The sequence below is a fragment of the Anser anser genome, assembly GCF_964211835.1.
Source record: "Anser anser genome assembly, chromosome: 2".
In the NCBI taxonomy this organism is placed as follows: domain Eukaryota; kingdom Metazoa; phylum Chordata; class Aves; order Anseriformes; family Anatidae; genus Anser; species Anser anser.
Window position 1 is genome coordinate 92,347,897 of NC_139721.1, and position 24,150 is coordinate 92,372,046.

A 24,150-nucleotide genomic window follows, 5' to 3' on the forward strand; every position below is an offset into this window, starting at 1 on the left:
ACTTAGGTTTAAGTTACTTAATATCACCATTGTACAATATGTTTTCAGATTATCCATCGTTATAACGTATACTGTTGAAGCTATCAGAGCTAAAAACCTCAAGTCTTTTAAAGTAACTTGATAACTTGGCTTAAGGTTTCTACCCATTTAAACAGTGCTCAGTTTATATACAGATAATGCCGTTTCAAAAGTTCTTAACATTTTTGTTGTTTTCAGAGGATAACCAGGTATTTATGTAACTAAACTTTTGACTGTGGCAATATATAGAAAAGCAAATAATTCTTTAGAAACATTTACAGAATCCACTTAAGATAGTTAGCCTTTTTCTAACTGTAAAATAGATAAAGTATTTGACATCTATACTAAGGACTGCAACAGTTGTACTGTAAGTTTTACAAATACAGCCACCGTTATGACCATCCCAATTTGGCTGAGCAAATAAGGAGGGGTAAGAAATGTGAGTCTGAAAATCTTTAAAAATGAAGAAGGCAAAATTAGCATCCATTTAGCCCATTGAAAAAAAAAACTGTGCCCTGACACACACACTTTTCATAAAGCTTGACTTAAACAGTAGATTGTGCATGATGCAGATTATCTCTCCATAAACTGTTTTGTGGATAGAAAGCATTCTGTCAGTTTGCATTTTAGAACTAAATGTTCTTGTTTCCACTTGTTGAAGCTACCTGAGCTAAGGATCGTGACCTAGGCATTTCTGTCTTGAGTTTCAGAACGAGAACAGTGAAGGAGAGGAGTGACATAAGCAAACAGTTGACTTATGCATCGTACAGGACTATGTCTTTGAAAAAGGTGCTCATTTTAAATTGTGGACATACTGCATGTTTGTGTAATAGCTCTAATACAAGAAAATAAAATAAGACTAGTGGGTGACACTTAAGCTCTGAATACTGTATTTGATCATTACTTTTTCATTTTAAAGCAACTTTTTTTTATTTCCCTATTTGTGTACAGTTCTCTATGTACATAATAAAATTTTTTTGAGAACCTTTGGTAGCTAACTTTCTCATTATATTGGCGGTAATGATCGAAGTATATCCATTTAACTATTTAGCTTTGTTTTCATTATATACTTCCAGGTTCTTTGAAAAGCAGCAATAACAGCTGGACTGTTATTTAAAGTAAAACATTTTTTAGCACTGTTTTCACTTCTATACTTTGGTATGGATGCACAATGGAAACCCTATTCTAATTGTAAGATTTCAAGAGCCTTTAAGTAGTTTTAATCTTTTGTGTGTGATAGGAAATATTTGGTAGCAGCCTTATATATGAAATTTACAAGTCAAACAATTTCTCCTCATTTATTGGATTAAAAATTTCTGTTAAAATAATTTCAGCAACTTTTCATAGTTTATTGCATGTGCTGATAAATAACTCATAGAAAAACTACACACCAACCTTCGTATGAAATGCACTGTCATGGGCGAAGTTTAAGCTGTTTAAAGAATCACCACGAAAAGTATAGCAAAAATGGTTTATTGAAGTAAAACGTTGTAAAAGTGAGGCTTAACGTCCAAATTACCAGTATGTGATCTTAATTTCCAGTGGTACGAGTTACGCACAGTGTCAGTTGCTTACCAAAGATGTGTAGTTGGTAAGGGGTCTCGACCTTGAGGAGTATTTGTGAGAGGCATCCCAGCTCCAGGGGAAATCACTGCTGTGCAGCCTGCTGCTTAGTAAATAAGCTCACTCAGGCTATCATGTTTATGGAATACAGTGACTTGCTGGTAGTCAGATTACAGAGGATGGAGAAGGTAAGCATAAGACTCCTTGTGCATACAACTGCTGTTGCTCCATGATCGATGTTCTGCTTTCCGAGCTCCCGAACATCAAAGCACACCATGTCGCCTCTTCCTATGGGTGTGTTTCGATAACAGGTTGGAATTAAAGAAGTGAATGGCCCAGTCAGGGTCTAGGCATCTACTTCCTTCAGAGACTGAACCAAACGACTACTAGTTGTGTCGAGGAGTTGGGTACATCCGTCACACCTTGGTAACAAAAGTTTTATGCTCTGTGAACCCAATTTAAATGTACCAATGTACACATAAAATAAAGCTAAAATTAATACTTGAGTGACGCATATTCCTCTAGACTGTAATGGTGTGTTCCTGCAAGCATCTTAGTTCTGCTTCATAAATGCTTCATAAATATAAGAAAACCCTTAGTCTTGTGCCAACATAGGTCCCACTAATGTGGTGTGAGTAAGACTTTAATTTCTCCTCCCCTCCTCCATGGTCTTAATACTTCCAGCCTCTGCATCTGCTGGTTAAATTTTAGCATATGGGGGGAAAAAATGCTGGAGTAAACTAAATGTATGTAAAAGGCTAGTTAGAACGGAATCTGAGCACCTGCTTCTGTGACTGTAATAAGGATTTGTTTATGCAAGTGGATATGCATAATTTAGAAGCGGTGACAAAAAAAAAAAATTGATTTTTCTGTGGTTCATCAGATTGTCAGCTAGCAATTTAATACTATTTGGGAAAAAATATACTGAGTCAACGTGATGCAAGTGTTTTTGCCTAGTTTATTTTGTTGACCTGCTGAAGCATAAAGATGCTGTTTGTTCCTGTTTCTGTCACATGCATTTCGTTTTTAAGGAAGCTTAATTCACTATAAGTGTATTAATTACTACTTCTTGGAGATGCCATTTTGGCAAGTTATAATGTAAACTTTGTAATGCCTGTCTTAAATAAGATATGGTTTTATTTGCTTTATATTAAGTCAATCAGAGAATGTTTGTTGGTAAATCTTTTTTTTTTTCCATGCAGACTGAAATTACTTCTTTTACAGACTGCATTACAACAGCTAATTTCTTGTGAAGAGCTTAAGGGGCTAAGGAGAGTATTAAAAGGTTGCTATAGCTTAAAGTAGTGTTTGTTGTTGTTTTTATTATTTGTAAGATAATGTTGCTTTCAAGACAAGCTTTTCTTGCTGAGGGTGGAGGCACAAGAATTGAAATTGGTCTGGAGGAGAAGACTCAAAATACCTGAGTTCTTCTGATTATAAACTTGAGGGCCTCATATATAATATGACACAATATTATGCAAAAGCATAAACTTTCACGGTAACTGCTAGAAGAAAGTAGCTACTTTAATTTTTGTACCCTGCGTGGGCTAAGTGCCTTTGCAGAGCAGCTGGGCACCTTTTGGGTTCTTCTTCTGACCGCAGAGATGCCTCAAAGCTGCAGTGTTTCCTGGCTGCCTGCCCCATACTGCTGTGGGATGCCTGTGGGGGAAAACTGAGCCACATCCATGTCATGAACTGGGAGGACCGTGAGTGCCAGAGCTGCTCCAAGGTAAGACACCCCTGCTCCCAAACTGGGGCCCTCTCTATGGAAAGAATGATACCCAGGTGCGGTTTCCAATGTGCCGAAGTAGCTCATTCAGAACCGGTTAGGTAGGACACAATTTCCTTTCTGAAAAATTAAATGGGTTTATTTTTAAGAGGTATCTTTCCTGAAGAACAGGCTTTCTTGCTTTATGGGAAGTTTTGTTTTGGGGTAGTGGTGTTAAGCCATTACTCTTTGCTCTGCTTCACAAAAAAACGGTTTTGGAATCAAATTTTCTCATGTGTCAAAAAAAGTAATAATTTCACTTTTTCAATACCAAAACTAATTAGCCTGCCAAGATGGATGTTACCAGAGTAAGACTGCACATTAATGTTTTGTATAAGATATCATATATGTAGATGTAAATATAATATGGAATTTTTTGTGTGTATATATACATATTTGTCCATGTTTACCTGAACTCTTATAGTGGATATAAATGCTTTGTGTAAATTGTGATTTTTACCCTTCTCTTTAGGAATAATACCTGTTATTTCTTTTTGTAAGTACTCCTAGTAAGTTTGGGCACAGAAGTGTAGTGTGAGTAGAGCCTATGTTCAACTGTAAAATAGGATACATATCTCAATTATTTAGAGGATTTTTTGAAATAGGTTCCTTTTGTCCAAATTAATTACGGCATGTATCAAACCAAACAGTCCAGTATGACCCCTCTGAAAACCCAGTACTGATCAGCATTGTGATCTGGATGAAAATATGCAAGTACAGCTGATTAAGAGATTGTTGCCCCCAACTTTGGAAGTCCACATGAGAGAAGGAAATGGTCTCTGCTAGTGAAGTCTCAGACTTACTGAAACAGTGAGCCCCATCCAACTATGAACACGTGTATTTGAGTCTTCAAAGAGTATCTTTGCTGTTTGGTAAAGTGGCTATTAGAAACTTTAACCTAAAAGTCTGCAAGATGCAGCCTAGTGTTAGGCTTCTTCAGGCTTCAGTTCTGCAGATCTTCCTCAAAGTGTTTGACATTGGTCTCCCTGCGCTGATAAAGATACAACCTACTGATTTCACTCTACACCTAAATTAAGTATTTAGGACTGAATATGTAATAGCCACATGGGAAAGAAAAGAAAAAAAAAAAGAGCAGAAGCAAATGGTGCTGCACCTTTGTGAAACTGTGAAACTATTAGTGATTGTAACACTATTTGCCCTATTACTTCCTCTGAATAATAGATGGGTCATAAACAAGTTATATCATCTGATCTTTTCAGCTACTCTTCTGTAATTGTCAGGAAATTTCTCTTTCCAGGGTCAGTTTCACAAACGTGCAATTTAATAGGGGCATGGTCAGATTGCTTGGCTTGTACTGTTACATGAAAGTGATGGCTGAGAGCTTATGTATGTCTCAAGACCGTAAGAGCATGCATCATTTGGGGGATGGGGTTGGAAGGTCATAGCATTTGCATCTAGAACATTGTGTAAAAGAGCCCTGCTTAAAAGTGAACTGGATGTTAGTTTTGTTCCTTTCCATGGCGGTAAATACTCTGTGAAATCTCCGCGGTGCTTGCATAGTCTCTGCTCTTTTATAAACAGCACAGGGCCCTAAAAGGCTGATCTAAGCTTTAGGTGTGAACAGCTTTATGAGTAGCTTGCTTCTCAGTAGTTTCAGTTCACTAATAGGTGTCACTCTATTGCCTTGTCATTCACAGGTTGTTGTGGTTATTGCAGCAGCACTCTGCAGAAAGGCTGTAATTTACCTGTGCTGGTCTCTATTCCCGTGTGGTTCCGCTGTCATTCTGTAACTCGCTTGTTACAGTGAGTATGATATTAAGTAAAAATATGGAATGTATTTCTTTCATTACTGTAGCCAGCTGAGGTATACGCGTACAAAATAACTGTTTTAGGCATGCACTGTCTCATATGCATACTTACTAAGGTAATACAAGCTGGAGTGAAGGCATAATTCCTCATCAGTACTGGTCTCACAACACACAATTCTATTTAATTGCTCTTAACAGGCTTTTATGGGTTTCTAAATCTCTGCTATCTGCCAGGTCATATTCATGTTGTATGTTTGTTGGCACCTCCATTGAATATGAGTCTCTCTTTCAGTGAAGATAACTTTCTTCCAAATTGCTTTTAATTCCTGCTGAAGGTTTCTCTCTGGCTTTCCATTTTAGAATTACAGTGATTCTTTTATTTATATGGTGATTCTTTGATTTATATTCTGACATGAAATTACAGCTGCTTTTGCATGTCTTGGCACTGCTCCCCACAGTTCCAATGGAGCTTTCCTCAAAATATCCAGAATGACTTGTCTTTAATTGCCTGGGACAGTTGGTATTACAAATGTGATGCTATGCATAAACACTGACAAATATTCCTTTGTGCCGGGATTTGCTTTTGGCTGCATCATATTGGCTGGATTCTTTAAGTGGTCTATGGAAAGTGAACTTTTCCTGTATGTAGTTTGAGACAAAAGCTAAGTAGCTTAAAACCAACTTTTAAAAATTTATAAGAATTGTGAATTCAAGGAAAAAATACTAATATACTAGGGAAAAACAGAATTGTTAGCTCTGGACAGCAGTACTATGTACTTGCTGTCTGGTAGCCTAATCCATATTCTAAAGACATGCTGTAGCTGTCTGACTGAAAGTCTCTGGCTCCTTTCAGCTGTAAACAACAACAAAAAAAGTGATAACTGATTTATGCCATGCAAGAGGACACAGAGAAGATGGTTAATGGCTTTTAGGAGTGGGGAGAATCATGCAGGCATAAAATAGTTTAAAAAATAAAAATCTCTGCCTTTCCCAGTTTACCAAGAAACAATCTGCTAAGGAACAGCAGGGAGATTCAAGATGAAGTTATGTGAGATTTTTGCAAAATACTTTACAGTATTTCGTTGTTCATTTGCTTTCCTGCCATGAGAAAACTGTTGGAGTGGAGAAAGGAGAAAAGATGTATTAATGTAGTTTCATTTTTTAATCTGAGAACTGGGGTTATTCTTTAGCTAGATGAGCATTACCACAGCTTTGATTAGAGAATATTCAGTGTCTTAAATATACTTTTGACCAGCTGCATGTTGTAAGATTTCTAGGATATTTTTCTAAGCCAAAAGACATTAAAAACAAAAAATGGAAGAAAGACAAAGAAGACAGTCAACAGAATTTTGAAACTTTGTAATAAATCCAGGATATATCTTGAAATATATTGATGATTTCTTCCTTTGTAGATGACTGTTCATATTGCAAATGTCACTGTAACAAGCTATTGCCATGTTCTAAAAGATGACAGGGATTGAATGGGTTTGGGAGTAGAGCAGTTTTCTTCCTGTAAGTGTTCATCATTTCACCAGGGTAGTGGTATCAGAGAGGGTCTGAAGTGGTAGGAAAGGAAAACATGAAATCCTACTGCTGTTCTCTGTGATGTGTGATTTATGGGTAGAGTGAATATTCTGTGTCTTGGTACTGTATGAATAATAATGTTAAGTCTTTCAGGAGAATTACTGTTATTTTAAACATCCTCTTATTTTCATCGGAAAACATTGGATAGCTGTTTCATGCCACTTATTTTTGTAAGTAACCACTCCATGTTTTGCTGAAGCAGCTGCAAAAACAAGGCATACATTAGTAAATGCTTTTCACCCATAATTCTTTGTTGCTGTACATTTCATGGGTGTGTTGATCCAATGTCAAAAGAAGGGGTCAATTTTGTTTTTAAATCATTCCTCTTGTGATAACACAATCAAATTGCATATAGACAGGTCCAATCTCAAGTACTTCAAAAAGCAGAGGGGCTTTCAAAATAAGATGTATAATGCTTGGCTTCCTATAGATGTTTTCCACAATATGGAATAAAGGTGAAAAAGAAATTCTGAAGTAAGAGGGCCCACATACACAGTTCTCTCTACTGTTTATGACTGTACATACTCTCTATGACTGCAGTATGGTGGTATATTGCACATTCACAGTCCTATACCCCTTTGCATCATGAAGCAGCACCTTCTCTTCATCCAAAAGTGGCTTCAGCCATCAACAGTAATGTGCTATGCTGATATCTGGAGAACAAACTTTAGTGCAGCCTTTAGGATATGTTTTCTTATGGGCAACTAGTGAGAGGAAATTCTGTGGAAAAAGTTGCTGAGTGATGTAAGACTGTGAAAAGAAGTAAATGAATGGTTGGTTATTTAAGGGGAGAGAAAGATGTTACAGGTCATTTCTGGGAGTGAGAAGCAAGGTCTTTCAGCTAATCAGCTGGAGAAAAAAAAAAGGTAAGTTTTAATTTCATGAACAATTAGAATGAATACAAATGTCTTCTGCTTTCTTTGGAAAACATCCTAAACACATCATGTTACAAGAAGTATTAAGGATCAGCAACAACAGAAATGGGAAGTCTAATAATTATCTAATTAAACCTAGACAATAGATCCAACCCTCATAAATAAGTTCACTGTCTCTGGCTGGCACTGAATAAATCAAACCTTTTGCAAAACATGTTTTGAATAAAGACTAATTCAATTCCATATAATGGCTTCTTATTTTCTTATATAATACTACAACAAAGCAGCAAGACATTGATCTTGTAAGTTGAAACGGAAAGTGTGAAATTGTGACACTGAAATTTTTGCAGAGACCTGATGATTCTGGGGGGGAACAGGTCTCCAGTTGGTACAAACAATCAGTGCTTTGTTATTCAGCTTTACTTTGCAGGTTGTTTTTACAGAAGCGGTAGGTTACCCCTAGGCAAACTAGATGCCTAGTCAGATTGTTTCACAAAACGTAGAAATGGAGAAAATCTTTAGCTATGTGTTGGGGCTACATGGGAGGGAAACATCGCTTCTGATAGAAAGGCTCACTTCCCTTTCGTTCTCAAGTTCTTCCCTTTTCATTCCATAGCACACCTGTGGCAACATCCTTAGTTACTTGCCTGGAGGTTAATCACAGGTCTAAGTGTGTTTAGCCCTCTGTACTTGCAGGACTTTCAGCGCTATTGCTGCAAGTGGAATGAATGTAGGTGCACGCAGCTTTCTGTGCCATAATGGTGCTACTGGCCCTGCTTGGTCATTTTGCTTCTCTTAAATTAATCGTGTTAGGATAGACTTTGCCAAAGTGAGTTCCTGGGGTAGATTTTGTTTTTCACCTTTAAGCAGTAATGTAACTGGCATGCATCTAGGAAGGGCAGTGGCTGGGGAGGTTAGGAAGGAAAGAATCATCAAGGAAATAATTGTGTAGTTGTTTGAGTGTGAGGAAGTTGAAACCAAGAGTCAACCCTATAATAGGTTTGTGATGAATACATACATTCAGCTATAAGCGGCGCCTGCAGAGAATACTAATGTGTTTGTTTGTTTGCAGGCTTTGTATCACTGTTCTAATGTGCTATTCTTGTTTTTCCCAAATGTATTAATCTCTGCTAGTGTGCCTGAACTGGAAAATTAAGTCTGAGCAACTCTGAATGCTTGGGAAAACTCAGGATGCAAATCCAAACCAAAGAATTCATATTCTTCTCCAGTGTGTGTGGAAGAATTTTCTGTGGATTTGATTGGAAAAGCAGCCGACTGCCCAGGAGATTTGGAGTTGGCATGGGACAGAGGGAAGGTGACCAGGGCTTCTGGATAATACCTTATCCTTGCACAGCTCGGGTACTCACAAGGACTGTGTTCTCTAGTAGTAGGGAAAAAAAGAAAGGGGACGCAAAATGTCTCAAGTTCCCAAACCATCTAGTACTCTTACCTGTCAATGGGATGGACAGCTTTGTCAGTGAGCATGCCTCTGTGAACAGACATATGGGAGGAAGGGAAGGAATTAGTCCATGGGAGTGAGTGGGAGACATTACAACTAATGTTTATTTCTATGGCTCTGTCTTTCTTCAGACTCACAGACTGGGGACAGATAAAATGGAGAAAGCTCTGTTAGTATACGGATTACTGGTGAAACAAAGGGCAGATTATTTTATATGCTCTTCTGAAAACAAAGTAAAAGTAATGGCAACCTTTGGGTGTTTCTTCAGGAGACAGTTATGCAGGCAAATTGTGCTTGCTAAATAGCTTTTTAACACTTTATCTGATCAGGTTGACACTTGGCATATTCTTAATTAGAAGCTGCTGGAGTGCTTGAAGATAATTTTCAATCCTTGCAAAATGACAATGACTGTTAACAAGTTAATTTTTTAAATATGATGGTCTAAACAGTGTCCTGTGAGGTCTTTGAGAGATCTGTCATGCAGTTGGAGTTGGAAATAAAGCCCTGCATAAACAGCAGTACAATACCCACAAATGGCATAGCCAGACAAAAAGATGCGTTAAGAAACAGTGCCAGAAACGGAAACTATTGCATAGGAGACTCCCACCTGTAATTAAGCTTTGATTTTGTGGTCCAGTGGTGTTATGCCCTTACATAGCAGCTTCTTTTACAGAAACTTTTTTGTAGCTTTTTTCTTTTTCATGTAGATGTGTTTCACACTCAATGTATGAATTCTGGATGCCGTTGAGAAGCAAGAAGGCAGTGTTTACCTTAGCTTTGCTTAATAGCTGTCCTGGTTCTCGGGGTTGCATGTGAGAGAGACAGCCTTGATACAGATGGCTCAGCTGTTGTCCTGGTGGTTTTCCAGTCACTTTCTTTCTTGGTATACAGCTTTTCTATCTGGAGTGGAGTAATTCTGATGCTTTTTTTTCCACGTTATTTCTTCTGTTCCTGATGTGTTGTGGTTTTTTTTGTTTGTTTTGTTTTGTTAATTCAGTGGTGATTAACTATTACAATTCACCTAATCACCTCTGGCTTCAGGTACTGGCAGGAAAGCCTTCCACCCACTGTGGAAGTGTTGTGTTGCGAGGTGTGCTGTGACACTCTGCTATGGAAAAGTCTTTGATATTAAAGAATTTTTACAAAGCAACACAAGAGAAATCTGTTATTTACATTGCTACTGGCAGGAATATCTGGAAGAAAGAAGCAAATGAGTTCTTGAGTGCTTCAGATCTGAAATAAACTTGAGGTTTGCTGCTTCCAGCACTGATTGAAAACAAGGTGAGGTATTAAGATTGATCTGATTCTCAGAAGTGCAATGTAATTATGAATTCTGGAATGCTCTTGATCTTCCTTTCCTCACTTCCCAGAAGGGTACTGTGGGCTGTGCTTATCCTGTTAAATCTCATGCTGCAACCCGTCTTTTGTACATGACTGCTAGAATTTTGTCTATCACACCAGTAAAGGTGTTTTGTTTTGGTCTCCCGTTCCTTCCCCCTCCTCTCCTCCAGCCTATGGCACTTGGCCAGTGAGCCAGAATAAATAATTAACAACAAATAAATACTTGCTGCAGCCATTTCATGATCTGTTTGTTTGCACAGACTAGTCACTGAACAATGGCTAATAATAATAAAAAAAAATGAGTATCTTGGGCTGTTTTGTACTCAATTTATGAGCAGCAGTGAAGGGACTACTTACCTACAAAAAGCAGTACAATGCCTAAATGAAAAGGGTAAGAAGCCCAATTTGAAGAGATGGGTTTAATCTTCCCAGCTGGTGGTTAACACTACATCAGGACAATTAGTTATTTGTAATATACAGCGAAACAACTTGTTTGCCACCTCCTTATTTTGACATTTACATTATTTTCAATACACTGTGAAAGCATGAGTGTTTTCTGCATATTTTGTTTTTAACCAGTTAAAGAATTTTACAGCTACTTTCTGCTATCATTTACTTTAGGGTTAGGTTAGTCCCTCTCAAAATCCCTAACTTCCCTGTTTTGTTTTCAGAAAATGGAAAGAAGTAACAAGACTTGCACGAATCTTTCATTTTCCTTGAGAGCACAGCTGTCTAAGGGAGCACTACCTTGCAGGGACTCCTGCAGCTTTTGTTTTGAGTCCTCAGGAATGTGACACGTTGTTATCGCAGTTGCCTAGGAATGCTTTAGTTGCAGGTTTATCTCATGCTTCAGGCTCATGAGCTATTTCCCTGGAGACCACACTGCATTGTGTCTCACTGCTAGCCAGCACCGTTCGATTCCTGTCCGTTTGGGATCCTGTCTTAGAGACTGACCTTCTACTCTCCCTTAGTAGCTGTTAAGTTGCTATTGAAAAAATGCCTGCTGTTCAGGAAGGCGCATAGTGGTGTCTGGCATGGGAAAACAGCACTGGAGTCTAGGAGGTTTCAGTGATGCATACACAGACATACTGACAGTCATCTCAGGAAAAGCAGAGGTGTTTATGTTCCTATCTTTGAAATGATAAGGAATACAGAAGAATTCCAAATGTGTACAGTATAGGACAGGTGCAGAGGAATGCAGTGACAGACACAAAAACAACACCTAAAACCCCAGCTTCCAAAGCACTTGCTGGATTTATACTTCACTAAGTGCCAACTCATAATTTGTTTCCAACAGACATTTAGGCAGATGCCAGTGTGTAGTGGTTTTTTATTTTAGTCTCTTTTCAATTTAGTTTTTTAAATGATTTATTTCTGAGATGAAGAAAATTATCTTTTTGGAAATACACTGCCAAACAGTCAAGGTTTCTTGCAGTTCTTAAACAGTAGTAGTGTAGACCTTAATTAAGACACTTGTAGACTTCGTAGGATCGTTGTGGAACAACACTTAATCCAGTGTGCACTTTAATTGAGGACATGGGTAAAGATACGTTACATATTTGGAAACAGGTGCACACCATCTCTGTGTAGGGGAGTGACCCTCTGAAAGTCATGCTGATAGGAAAAACTCTTACATTCCTAACCATCTCAGAAAAAGTGTATAAATTGCAATTTTTTACCCAGGAGAGTTTTTATAATGGGCACAGAAAAAAACGTATATTTTCATCTTGCATTCATCAAGCTGTCATTCCAAACTAACCACCCAGTCCTGCTTGAGAAAGTAGAACAAAATTTCTATGACAAGGTGATACTCTGTAAGAAACACTCTGTAGCCAATAACTTAGGCTCAGGCGAGGATTTCAGTGAAGTAGTAATTTATTCGCGATTGCAATGGCGGGCGCCCCACAAGCAGGAGCGCGCCTACTGGTTCCAAAACACAGTTTATATACTTTTTGATGACAGGCCCCTCCCCTGTTTCCCCACTGAGTGGGTAATCCAGGTTCACAATCTATCTGATGCTTCACAGACAATACATGGCCTTCAGTTGCCCGCCTGTTAGATTTCAAATTTCTTTTGACTTTTTTACTGTTTGAAGTGGTAATGTTTCTTCACTTATCTGACTTGACTTAACACCGTGATTTTCACCTAATTGTTCTAAGGAGTCTGGTTGTCTGCATTTTACAAGGTCGCCTGCTAAATTTTCTTATCACTGCGAGCATATCTCAATACCCCATTCCTTACCTTTAAACAATGTAACTCTGCAAAAAACATTTTTATTCCCACAGTGAGGTCCACTGGTAATTAGTAAGATAAAACTAGCTGATACCAATCACCTCGATTACACTGGGAGACTGCTGATGGTAATTTAAAAAACAAAACAAAAAAAATAAATACCCAACTGGACTTTCGGCCAGTGAGAGGCAGTTGTGTGCGTGGGTCTGCTTCTCTCAGCTTCAGCTTCCTTTCAGCTCGGGTGTGCTTCCTTTCAGTGCAGGGTCTGCTTCTCTGAGCAGCTTGAGCTTCCTTTCAGCTCGTGTGTGCTTCCTTTCAGTAGCCTGAGCTTCCTTTCAGCTTGCTGAGTTTGACCAAACCTATCCTCATGAGGCGATCAGTGTCCCTGTCCCTGCTCCATTAGCCTGTCCCTCCCTGTTCGTTCTTTTTCTCTTCAAGCCCCTGCTCCATTAACCTGTCTGTGTTCATTCATTTTTTCTTCAAGCCCCAGCCCTTCAAGCCCCTGTTCAGGCGCCATTTGTGGCATAATGACCACACGGATGCCAGGGTTTCTTTAAGGATCAATAACTTCAATAACTTTTATTGAGGACAGGCTTCCTTCTTATACCATTAGCTCTACAAGCGGTACTTTCCCACTAGCTATTCATTGGTTAATGACTTCGCCCGGCAACAGTAAACATTTAGCAACTTCCATGTCTTAACGGTTGGAGAACAAGCAGTTTGAGACAGCAAGGGTCTCGTGAATCACTCTTCTTTGTTCCTTCTAGTTTGTTTACATTCCTCATGGCTTCATCCTCAGGAATCCGATGTTATCACTGTTATAAATTAGTTCTGGTAGAAATCATTCCCGACACATCGTGGGTAAGGTAGATCAAATTTCTATTTATTTGAGCAATTTAGCAAGCAGCGATAAGTAAAACAGCGCTGGGCGGCCGGGGAGTCTCCTGCTCCACCAACGGCGTACACCTAAGCCCGCCAGAGTCTCGATTTATAGCCTGGTAGTTCCGGGTTTAGTGGCACATCTTGGTGTCTTCTTACGACTGCGAGGCCTGTTGCTAGGGGGTCTTCGTCACTCCTCTGGTGGTCGCGGGGATGAAGATCGTCATCTTCCTCTGCGTTGGGGTCATGACTTTGCTGCGATATGTGTGTTCTCATGTGAGGGGGAATGCCATTTTACCCGTATTTGGAGCTGGTTTCTACTGCAGTTGTTAACAGGAAATTCCCATACTTGTTTTTTTCCTTCAACAGGATATTGGGGGTATAAGCAGTCAACCGTTGAAAACCTTCCCATCAGCAATATTTAATGAACAAACAAGGCTTTACCCATTACAATCCCCCCTTTTTCTCTGTATCATTTTGTTCATTAAATCTATTCAGTTCTAATTGACTCAGGATTAATGTTTCCTCTAGTATGGATCTATCATTTATCGATTCGTACTTTGTCCTCATAAGCATCAGATGAGCAGCCTCCAATCTACCTTTAACAATAGCTATGACTTTGTTAAGGATACAAGGACCAAACGTTAGTCCTAGGGTTAATAAAATCAGCGGGCCAGCTATTGTTGACAACAGAGTGGTGAGCCACGGCGAGTGATTATACCAGGACTCGTACCAGCTTTGCTGGGCCTCCCACTCTTTTTCTCCTTTCCAATCCTTCTCTAAGTTTGGTCATGGTATCCCTCACAATTCCAGTATGATCAGCATATACACAACATTCCTCCTTGAGTGCGGCGCACAACCCTCCTTGTTGTAAATACAATAAATCTAGTCCTCTGCGATTCTGTAATACCACTTCAGATAACGATCTTATAGATTTTTCTAAAGCACTGATAGATTTTTCAGTTCTGGCTAAGTCTTCATCCACAGCTGCTCTCAGAGAGGTGATCTCTCTCCCTTGTTTGATTAACGAGGCAACCCTTGTGCCTACCCCTGCACCCCCCCAAATTATTAGGGTAGCCACTGTCAATGTGGAAATTGGTTCCCGTTTTGTCAAATGGTGTTCTTGATTGATCTGATTGTCATACATGAAACTCTCTGGGTGGTACAGTATCTTTGGGATGATTATTACTTGAACACAAATTCTACAGACTCATCGAACAAGTCCAGGGATAGACAAGGGGTAACTCCCATCTTTGAGCATACCCACCCAGCATTCTCTGCTGGTAATAACCATTTCGCCATTTTTTTTGTACTTCCGACGTTAGTTTGATTTGCACACAAGTGCATTTTATCGGGCTGGACTTGTCCCACGCATCTCCACTTCCCAGTCACTTGGGTCAGCGTTATGCCCTGACCCTCTTTCCCCCACGTACATTGCGAGGGATTGGATCCATTTACCCGCCGGGCCTTCTCATTGACCCCTACAGCTTCGTAAAAGGGCGGCCTTACCCCATAACAGAGCCAGCACCGCTCAGTCAGGTTAGGGTTGGTAGCATTTAACGGCTGGTAGCTTACTTGCATCAGTTTCCACAGGGAATTTTCCCCATTGTCGTTCTTGAGATTCTAGACGACAGTGTCCTTATTAACAGGGAAATTTCTAGTATTATTCTTGATACCCTCTCCATCCAAGCTTGGGTTCAATAGCGGGTTGGGTCCCACCAATTCAGGTTCCAGTGGTACGGCCTCCTTTTTTATAAATATTAGACCTCCTCTATCAACTCCAGGTTCCCAATATCTTACACCCCATGTTTTCCCCATAAACCAGGCTGGGTCGGTCGGTCGGATCCGTTATATTTACATACGGTTGTTCGCAATCTCCATAGGGCATCCGGATCCCTCCACTCCAGTCTCGGTTCGGAGGCCTACATCCGTAGGGTCCATATCCTACAGTTAGGAACTTATCCCTCCCAGCTCCCGGACTCCAATCTGAAGTAATTGTTTGACAACCCCAATAAGCACAATAGTAGGAGTGGGGATAATTGCAGTATCCCCTTCCTGGGTTCGAGCTGGGGCAGAGGTAGAAACCTATTTGGTTCAGACACGGGCTTATGGGTGCCAGTTGACAAAGGGATGTGAGAAAACTTGGTGCACCCGCCGTAGTTACTTGGTTAATGATAACTTGGTCCTCCCACCTAATTAAACTCCACTTAAAGGGCTGGTGCGAATATCCCTGGTCGGCCCCAGCCGGACAGGGGATATTCAATAGGAGAGGTAGCGCCAACATACACCAGAAGGGCAACATCCTTTTATAATTCTGGGGAGGCGGCTTCGAATTATGGTGGGTACTAGGGTGGTTTATTCGGCCGGACTCCATCATCTCAAATAGGGGTGGGTACCAAATAACTCTCCCCACTGTTGTACCCCTCTGCCTCGCCCGCCTACTTGGTTGCCTCAAGCAGTGGGGTTCACTTTCTTCACAGCAGCAAGGGTAATTTTCAGGGGCCTAGGTACCAATTTCCCTGTTTCAGCCACTCCCAGTCCCAGTCACTCACTCATCCTTAGGCGCGTTACCCTTCTGATGTATGGGTCTTGGTACATTAAGGAATTTCCCTTCCTCTACTTCCCAGTTTCGTTTACAGTGAACCTATTATTCCTTAGTTAATTCCTTAGGGTTACCGATCATACAATTACGAATTCACTCATCAGTCCCTTTTCGCATGGTCAGTCTCAAGTCTCCAGGTCGGCTGACCACTCTCCACCGTTCCTCTGGTATTGGTCCTTTAACTCGGCTAGCGTGAGTCCATCCTTTCTTGGCTGTCCAGACAGCTGTGTCTGCAGTAAGTAGAACAAGGTAGGGTCCTTCCCAATGAGGAGTTAGAGGTCTCTTTCCAGGATTTTATCAGAACCTGGTCTCCTGGTTTGATCCTGTGTATGGCCACCTCTGGGGGGGAGGGGGGGGGGGGGGCGTTGTACTACTCCTTTTGCTGCAGGATCCCCCTTATATTGTGAGGTGACAATACCCTCAGTTCGCCCCCAAAGGTGATTTTATGCATTTCTTCCACCAAGAGCGCAGCCGCGACCACTGCCTGGAGACAGGTGGGCCATCCCCTACTCACGGCGTCCAAAAGTTTAGAAAGATATCCCACAGGTTTCTTTTTCCCTGCCCAGTCTTAAGACCCCGAACACTGTCCCCTCCTCTACGTTGATAAATAGATAAAAGGGTCTCTTCACGTCGGGTAAATTTAACACAGAAGTGTTCACTAAATCCATGTTTAAGTCTGTCAGGCCTTGCTCATCGCTTTGGCTCCATTTCATTAATCCTTCCCCAACCAGTTTCTGATACAAAAACATCACCTTACTACTATAATTTTCAATCCATTGCCAACAATATCCTAACAATCCCAGCAGCTGCCTAACTTGTCTTTTGCTTTTTGGCGCTTGTAGTGACAAAATCCCATTTACTCGTTCGGGGTCTAGTTTCTTAGTGCCCTTACTTAGCCAATGTCCTAAATATTTCACCTCTTCCTCTGTGAACTGTAATTTTAACTTTGATACTTTTAGTCCCTTTAAGCTCAAGAAGTTTAGTAGCTTGATACTTTCTGTCCTGACTGCCTCCTGACTCTCTCCTGCTAACAGCAAATCATCCACATATTGGACTAAGGTTACTTCAGGATTTGGTTCATAGTTCTCTAATATTTGTTCTAATGCCTGACCGAATAGATTTGGTGATTCGTGAATCCTTGGGGAAGCACGGTCCATCTTAATTGTTGTTTCCGATGGGTTGCAGGATCTTCCCACTCGAAGGCGAAATAATCCCTGCATTCCCTTTTTAAAGGACATGCCCAAAACGCATCTTTTAGGTCTATGACACTATACCATTTCTGCGCTGGGGACAGCTGGCTTAGCAAGGTATGTGGGTTAGCTACTACAGGAAATCTGATTATTGTTCTTTTGTTGACCTCCCTCAAGTCTTGGACTAGCCGATAAGAGCCATCAGGTTTCTCAATAGGTAATATAGGAGTGTTATGAGGTGACATGCAAGTCTCCAGTAATCCCTGCTGTAGTAGCCTCTGGTTTACTGGTTGCAGCCCCTCCCTGCCTTCTTGAGACACTGGGTATTGTTTTACCCTGATAGGATTCCTGATAGTGACTTCAAAGGGACTAATATCTAAACGGCCTACTGATTTGGGAGAATACCACACCTCAGGGTTTATTTTTGCCTCTTCCTCTACAGTGAGGGCATATAATTTAACCTCAATTCCTTTATTTTCCACCTCCAAATTAATTTTTAGCTTAACCATTAAGTTTCTTCCCAACAGGGTATATTCAGCTTCTGGTACTAATAAGAAGGATCCCGTGCAACTTTGGGCTGGGGTCTCTATTTTCACCCCCTTTATTATTGAGACCCTATTGAGACCCTAAAGGGCTCTCCTTTTGCTCCTATCACCTGTAATTTCTCCGAGGAAGGTTGACATCCCCGGGGTACCATTTGGACAGTCGATCTTTCTGCCCCAGAGTCCACAAGGAACTCCACTTCTTGATGCTGGGGACCTAACTTCAATTTTATCAAGGGCTCCGTTATACCAGAAGTCCCCAGTAGATGGAGCCCCTGACTCCCCTAATCTTCTTTAAACATGCGCTCATCTTTTAAGCGTTTTCTGCAGTCCTTTTTCATGTGTCCCTTCTTTTGGCAGTAAAAACATTTTATCTGTCTTAGATCCTTCTGATCACTCTGGCTCCTCGGAGGTCTTTTTCGTGGTAGCGGAACACCCTTTGGGCGACGGGGGGGCCCTTTTTGTCCTTCCCGGACCACTGCCACTAGAATCCTGGCCTGCCTTTTATGAATCTCTTCTTCTCTTCGCACATATACCTTCTGAGCTTCTCTCAGCAGTTCATCCATCCCTCTATCCTGCCAATCCTATAATTTTTCTAATTTCCGCCTGATATCCCCCCATGATTTTGCCACAAATTGCGTTTTTAACAAGGCCTGTCCCACTGGTGTACCGGGGTCCAGTCCCAAATAAAGCTGGAGGTTCTTCCTTAATCTCTCCAGCCATTCTGTGGGAGTTTCATCCTTCTTTTGATGTTCACTAAAGACCTTATTTATATTTTGTCCTCTAGGGACTGAATCCCTTATACCTTGTACAATAATAGTCCTTAAATCCTGCATATGACCCCTATCTTGTTCATTTTAGTTATTCCAGTTAGGCCTCTGTAGGGGTCATTTAAGATCTCCCGCAGGACCCTGCTGGTGTTGCTGGTCCCAGATTCACATTCCAGCCCTCCGGATCATATTCCTTTCTTCTGCAGTGAATAATATACCTAAAATGGCCTGGAGTTCTTCCCAGGTGTAAACATTAGGCCCCAAAAATTGGTCTACTCGCTCAGAGACTCCAAGAGGATCTTCTAAGAGATTTCCCATTTCCTTCTTGAATTCTCTGACGTCTCCCGTATTTAGGGGCATGGAGACGTATCCCATACTGGGTTGGGGCCTCCCATTGCAACCTCTCTTAGGGGATATAGTCTACTCTCACCCTCTCAATTTCTAGTTTGGCTCTAAGTTACCTGTCTAGTTCCCCGAGGGGTGTCTGTGGCCAAATCAGAGTCAGTATGGTAACCCGGAGCCGTGGGGGGGGCTGGAGGTTGCAGAGGAGAGGGTATCCTCTCCCTCTTAGGCTGAAAGGCTCCTTTGAATTCACATAAAGGTTTAGAGCCTGACAGATCCATTCCTCAAAGGACCCAAACACGGGCCAATATAATGGGTGAGCCCCTAATTTGCTTCCCACCCCAGACTTCCATACAATAATGTATCATCTTAACTATATCCTTACCCCGCCTAGAGGGGTAATCGTTCCAATGTTTAATCATTAACCCTAACGGGCTCCCTGGTGGTATCGGAGGCAGCCTTGGGTTCCGACCCACCCACAGGACCAAGATCGTCATCTTCCTCTGCGTTGGGGTCATGACTTTGCTGCGATATGTGTGTTCTCATGTGAGGGGGAATGCCATTTTGCCCATATTTGAAGCTGGTTTCTACTGCAATTGTTAACTTATCAGGAAATTCCCATACTTGTTTTTTTCCTTCAACAGGATATTGGGGATATAAGCAGTCAACCGTTGAAAACCTCCCATCAGCAATATTTAATGAACAAACAAGGCTTTACCCACTACAATCACCAACCACGGGGCTTGCCGACCCCCATGGCGATACTCCCACATCCATGCTTGTTTAAGATGAAATAGGAATTTTAGATGCTGTGATATATGGAGTAATAATTCGTGTCAAGAAGATGGTTGATGTTAATAAAGAAGGGGGAAATGTGGGAGTGTGGCCACGGGGGTCGACAAGCCCCATGGCTGGTGACAACATCAGACTCTTAACGATGAGGCCAGAAGGAATGTAAAGAGTTTTGAGGGAACAAAGAAGGGTGATTCAGGAGATGCCATGCCATCTCGTGTTGCTTGTTCTCCCGCTGTTTAGGCATGGAAGTTGCTGGGGGTTTGCTGGTTGCTGGGCAAAGTTGTTTGACCAATGAAGAGTTAGTGAAAAAGTACTGCTGTAGGGCAAATGGTATAAGAAGGGAGCCTGTCCTCAATATGGGATGCAACACGATATGATGTTCTGTCATCAATAAGGTAGTAGCAGTTACTGATCCTAAAAGAACCCTGGTGTCCGTGTGGTCGTTACGCCACAAATGGCACCTGAACAGGGACCTGAAGAAAACGAACAAGGACCTGAAGAAAACAAACAAGGACAGGCTAACAGAACAGGGACATTGATCACCTAATGAAGATGGTTCGACCAAACTCAGCAAACCGCTCTAAGAAGCTCGTATAGAAAGTCGTTGGAAATGGGCGCACCGGAGCTGGAAGGAAGCTCAAGCTGAGAGAAGCGGACCTGTGCACACAACTGCCCCTCACTGGCCGAAAGTAAGCAGTTGCGCATTATGGGGAATCATACGTCCTTAGAAAAAAAGACTGTCCTGGTAACCTTACAGCTTATTCAGACAGTTTATGATCCTGAAACATGGGACCAAATTGAGGTCAAGGTGTGGGACTCTGCTACTAAAAACGACAAGGTTGCGGTGGGATTGCCCGGCACCTGGCGAGCAATCTCCGAGGCCTTAAAGAGCCGTGTGTGACCACAATCAGAAATGTGTGGTTTGCCAGATAGTGAGGGAGCTGCGGGCTCATCCACCAATCCTTCTGCTACATCATCGCCCCCCCCCGCCGCTACCACCATCGCAGGCCTTTGCTGTTACACCCTCTGGTGACCTGGACGTTCCTTTTGATGCAGGCCCTATAGGCCCTGAAAAGGAGCCGGATCTGTTTCCCTTCAATCCGGAAGGAATAAGATACATAAGGCCCGAAGGCCGAGTTGCTTAACAACTTAAAGCGAGACATATTGTTTCCACGACTAGCCCTGGAACTCTCCGGTGTTTGTAATCAAGAAGAGGAATGGAAAATAGAGACTGTTATATGATCTGAGAAAAATTAATGAAGTCATGGAAGATATGGGAGCACTTCAACCAGGATTACCGTCTCCAAATATGCTCCCCCAGTCATGGACATTAATAGTAATAGACTTAAAGGATTGTTTGTTTAACACTTGCCAGAATTAGGAAAACTTTGCCATGTTTATGTTTCAATTGATACCTTTTCTGATTGTACATATGTATAGGCGTACTCGGGTTTCTTATGAATATGTAAAAGCAAAGTTCTATATATTTAGAAAGTTCGACGGTTGTGCGTGCATGTTGGTAGAGCGTAGACTCCCCGCGCACCCAGCGCTGTTTACTTGCCTTTTATAAATATTACTAAATTTAGATTGAGTTATATCTTCATTTATAACAATGCCAACCACAATTCTCCAGAATATTCCTAATTTTCATTTGGAAACATCAGGTGCCGACCAATACCATCATAGCCAGGGACACTGATCGCAAACAAACCATCCAAGACCTTATGCTGTTACCATTAATACTGCATGTACAATATGCTTTGAAATGCAGTTTTGCATGTATAAAGAGCCACCACCAGGTGACATGCAGAAAAGGAGACTGTAATAATATAATAATTATTATACTTCATATAAATCTATTTATAGACTTATAATAGTTATTATGAGTTATAATTATTAATTATAAGATTTTATAATAACCTTCACAAGCCTCAGTCAAAATGTGATGTTATCAGCCTACTGTACATTCCTCCTTTGTTTGTACAGTCCTAACAGCTAACATCACTGTCACCTTGCATCAACAGTAAGCAGAATGACCTGCTTTACAGAGACAAAAAGAAATGACCACCACAACACCTTGAAATTTCCTTTTCAGTTCCTACTTTCATCAGTTTAGAAGTGCAGGAAAAAACTTTTATGTTGTCCTACTGAGATAAGTAACCAGCCAGTTCCTCTTTACACTAAAGGGTGTTTTAACATAACTTGCCTAGCTTTCTCATTTATCAATTGCCAACAGCTATGCTCAGATTAAGAATTCAAAAGCAAGTAAATCATTTTCATCCAACGCACATTAGTCCCTCTAACTAACCTGACCTTTAGGAACAAATTTACTTGAAAAAAAAAAAAAAAAAAAGGCAAGATACATGCAAATACAGCTGAGCCTGATCATTTTCAAGCCTCAAATTTAGAAGTGCTATGTGCAAACACTGCCAAGTACACAGCATTGTCAAATCTAAGGAATAAAAATAAGTATTTCACGAACACACTGCCTTTGCAAGGTGTTCCTATGCTTTCCTCCTGAGACTACAGAAATAGGGAAAAAAAATACCGTAACCTCAACGCACTAAGTCCAGAGGTCCTAAGGACGACCGTCTTAAGAGATGAGACAGCAACTCAGGGACTCTGCGCAGCAGGAAGGGCAGCAGGAAGGGCGGCTCTCGCCAGCTGCCAGACCTGAGTTCAGCATTACAGATCAACACCGCCACCAGATGATGGGAGTGCAGACCAGTGACAGTTACATACAGCAGAAAAAAAAATAAAAAAGAAAAAAAGCGCTAAGACGAACTCTATTGCCCTTAGTAATAAAGCTACATTGTCTATCGTTATCGGCTGACCAACAGCAGAAAAATTTACAAATATTACTCCCCCACACGTCCACTGTAAATACTGTTTCCCTGTATGTCAGTCAAGAGTGCACCAGGGGAAAAAAAAAAAGCCAAACATGAGTCATCATTGGGTAGCTATAAAAATACTGTATAACTTCTCGTCTATGGAAAAGCCGCCTAAAGGCGATAGAAAAATTTGAAATTTACAACTGGAACCCAAAGAAGCAAATCAGTCATTAAGTGGAGAGAAATATGAACACAGTGAAACAGCACTCCTTAGGGCCTGCAGGAAATACTGGCAATCCCAGGAAACATCAGACCAAGTGCAGAGAGCAGGACATGGGAAGGGAATGGTGGGAAAGAAAAAAAAAAAAAAGTAAGAATTACTAGCTATGTTATTTCAGGCTAAGAAAATAGCTGGGGGGTGGGTCCCCCAAGATGTTATGCGCTGCAATGTTTAGGCAATGATAAAAGGAATAGAAAGCAAGAAGTATTAACCAAAGCCAGGCAAAATTTCCGAGTCTCTGGGGGAGGAAGGGCAGGAGCCTGGGCCAGACGCCGGTCTGTACGTGTGCCGGTGCGTGGCGAAAGCGCACCCCGGGCCCCTCCCCGCCCCCGCACCTTGAAGTTGCTGGAGTTGACCCATGCCGCCAGCTCGTCGATCACTCTGTCGAGCCGCTGCGGGTCCTGCTCCACGTCCGGGGACGCCGCGGGGTCGCGCAGGTACTCCAGCAGCTCCTGCCCGACCTGCAGCCTGCGGCCCACGTCCTTCTGCTGCACCTGCTGACAGAAATGATCCATCCCGGGCGGCTCCGGGCCGGGGGCACGGGGGGGGGGCTCCAGCTCCTCAGCGCCGCGGGGCCCGGCCCGGCCTCCCCCGCGCCACGCCGCGGCGGGGCCGGCCCGCAGCTCGCATCCCCTCGGACCCCGGCAGCCTCGTCAGCCCCCGGTCCCCACCGCGGGGGAGCTCCGTGCCAACGGCCGTCCCCCTCTCCCCGCAGGCCAGGCCAGGCCGAGCCGAGCCCCGCAGAACCGCCGCCGCCGTCCCGGCCAAGTTGCGGCCCCCCCGCGGGCCAGCGCCGGACTGAGGGGGCGGGGCCTGACACTGGGCGGGGGCTCCTCATAGCCCCGCCCCTCAATAGATCCGCCCTCTCCCGCCCCGCCCACCGCCTCCACGCGGGTTGTGGCCCGCCGGAGGAGGCGCATGCGCAGCCTGCCCGTCCCGCTCTCCCCGAGGCGCTGAGGGGAGGGGCCCGGGGCTCTGAGGGGGTTTTGGCGGCCGCAAGGGGGCGTGGGGCTCAGGGAGGCTGTGCGGAGCCTGCCCGTGGGTTGACTGCCCTAAACTCTGTAGCGGCTAGAATTGCTGTTTCAGTATCAGTTTTAAATCACAGACTCACAGAATCGTAAAGCTTGCAAAAGACCTCCAAGATTGCCTAGTCCAACCATCACCCTCCCACCACTGTCACCCACTAAACCATGTCCCTAAGCACCATGTCCAACCTTTCCTTGAACACCCCAAGGGGTGGTGATGCCACCACCTCCCTGGGCAACCTGTTCCAATGCCTGACTGCTCTGAGAAGAAATGTTTCCTGATTT

General features: G+C 42.4%; 1 protein-coding gene across 3 annotated transcripts; it reads right to left on the reverse strand.

Annotated features, from left to right (window-relative positions):
• Nucleotides 1-5,009: 5,009 nt before the first annotated feature.
• LOC310895842 (CLIP-associating protein 1-A-like) lies at nucleotides 5,010-23,817 on the reverse strand. 3 transcript variants are annotated; one of them, XM_083827565.1, is made up of 2 exons: nucleotides 23,176-23,817; nucleotides 5,010-6,904 (listed from the first exon to the last, which is right to left on the reverse strand). In XM_083827565.1, exons 1-2 carry the CDS (start codon nucleotides 23,353-23,355, stop codon nucleotides 6,830-6,832), a joined length of 255 nt encoding a protein of 84 aa, XP_083683691.1. In that variant the 5' UTR covers nucleotides 23,356-23,817; the 3' UTR covers nucleotides 5,010-6,829. The 3 variants fall into 3 exon arrangements, with proteins under 3 accessions (XP_083683691.1, XP_083683690.1, XP_083683689.1); XM_083827564.1 differs by lacking the exon at nucleotides 5,010-6,904 and adding an exon at nucleotides 12,240-16,320; XM_083827563.1 differs by lacking the exon at nucleotides 5,010-6,904 and adding an exon at nucleotides 12,240-13,743 and having other exon boundaries at nucleotides 23,176-23,814.
• Between the last annotated feature and the right edge of the window lie 333 nt (nucleotides 23,818-24,150).

Excerpts from the sequence above, each read along its gene's own strand:
- LOC310895842 (XM_083827563.1), bottom strand. The coding sequence starts at position 23,355 with ATGGATCATTTCTGTCAGCAGGTGCAGCAGAAGGACGTGGGCCGCAGG. Across the intron at positions 13,744-23,175 it reads TCAACTCCAGCAACTTCAAG|CAAAGTCATGACCCCAACGC; the intron begins GTGCGGGGGCGG and ends CACATATCGCAG.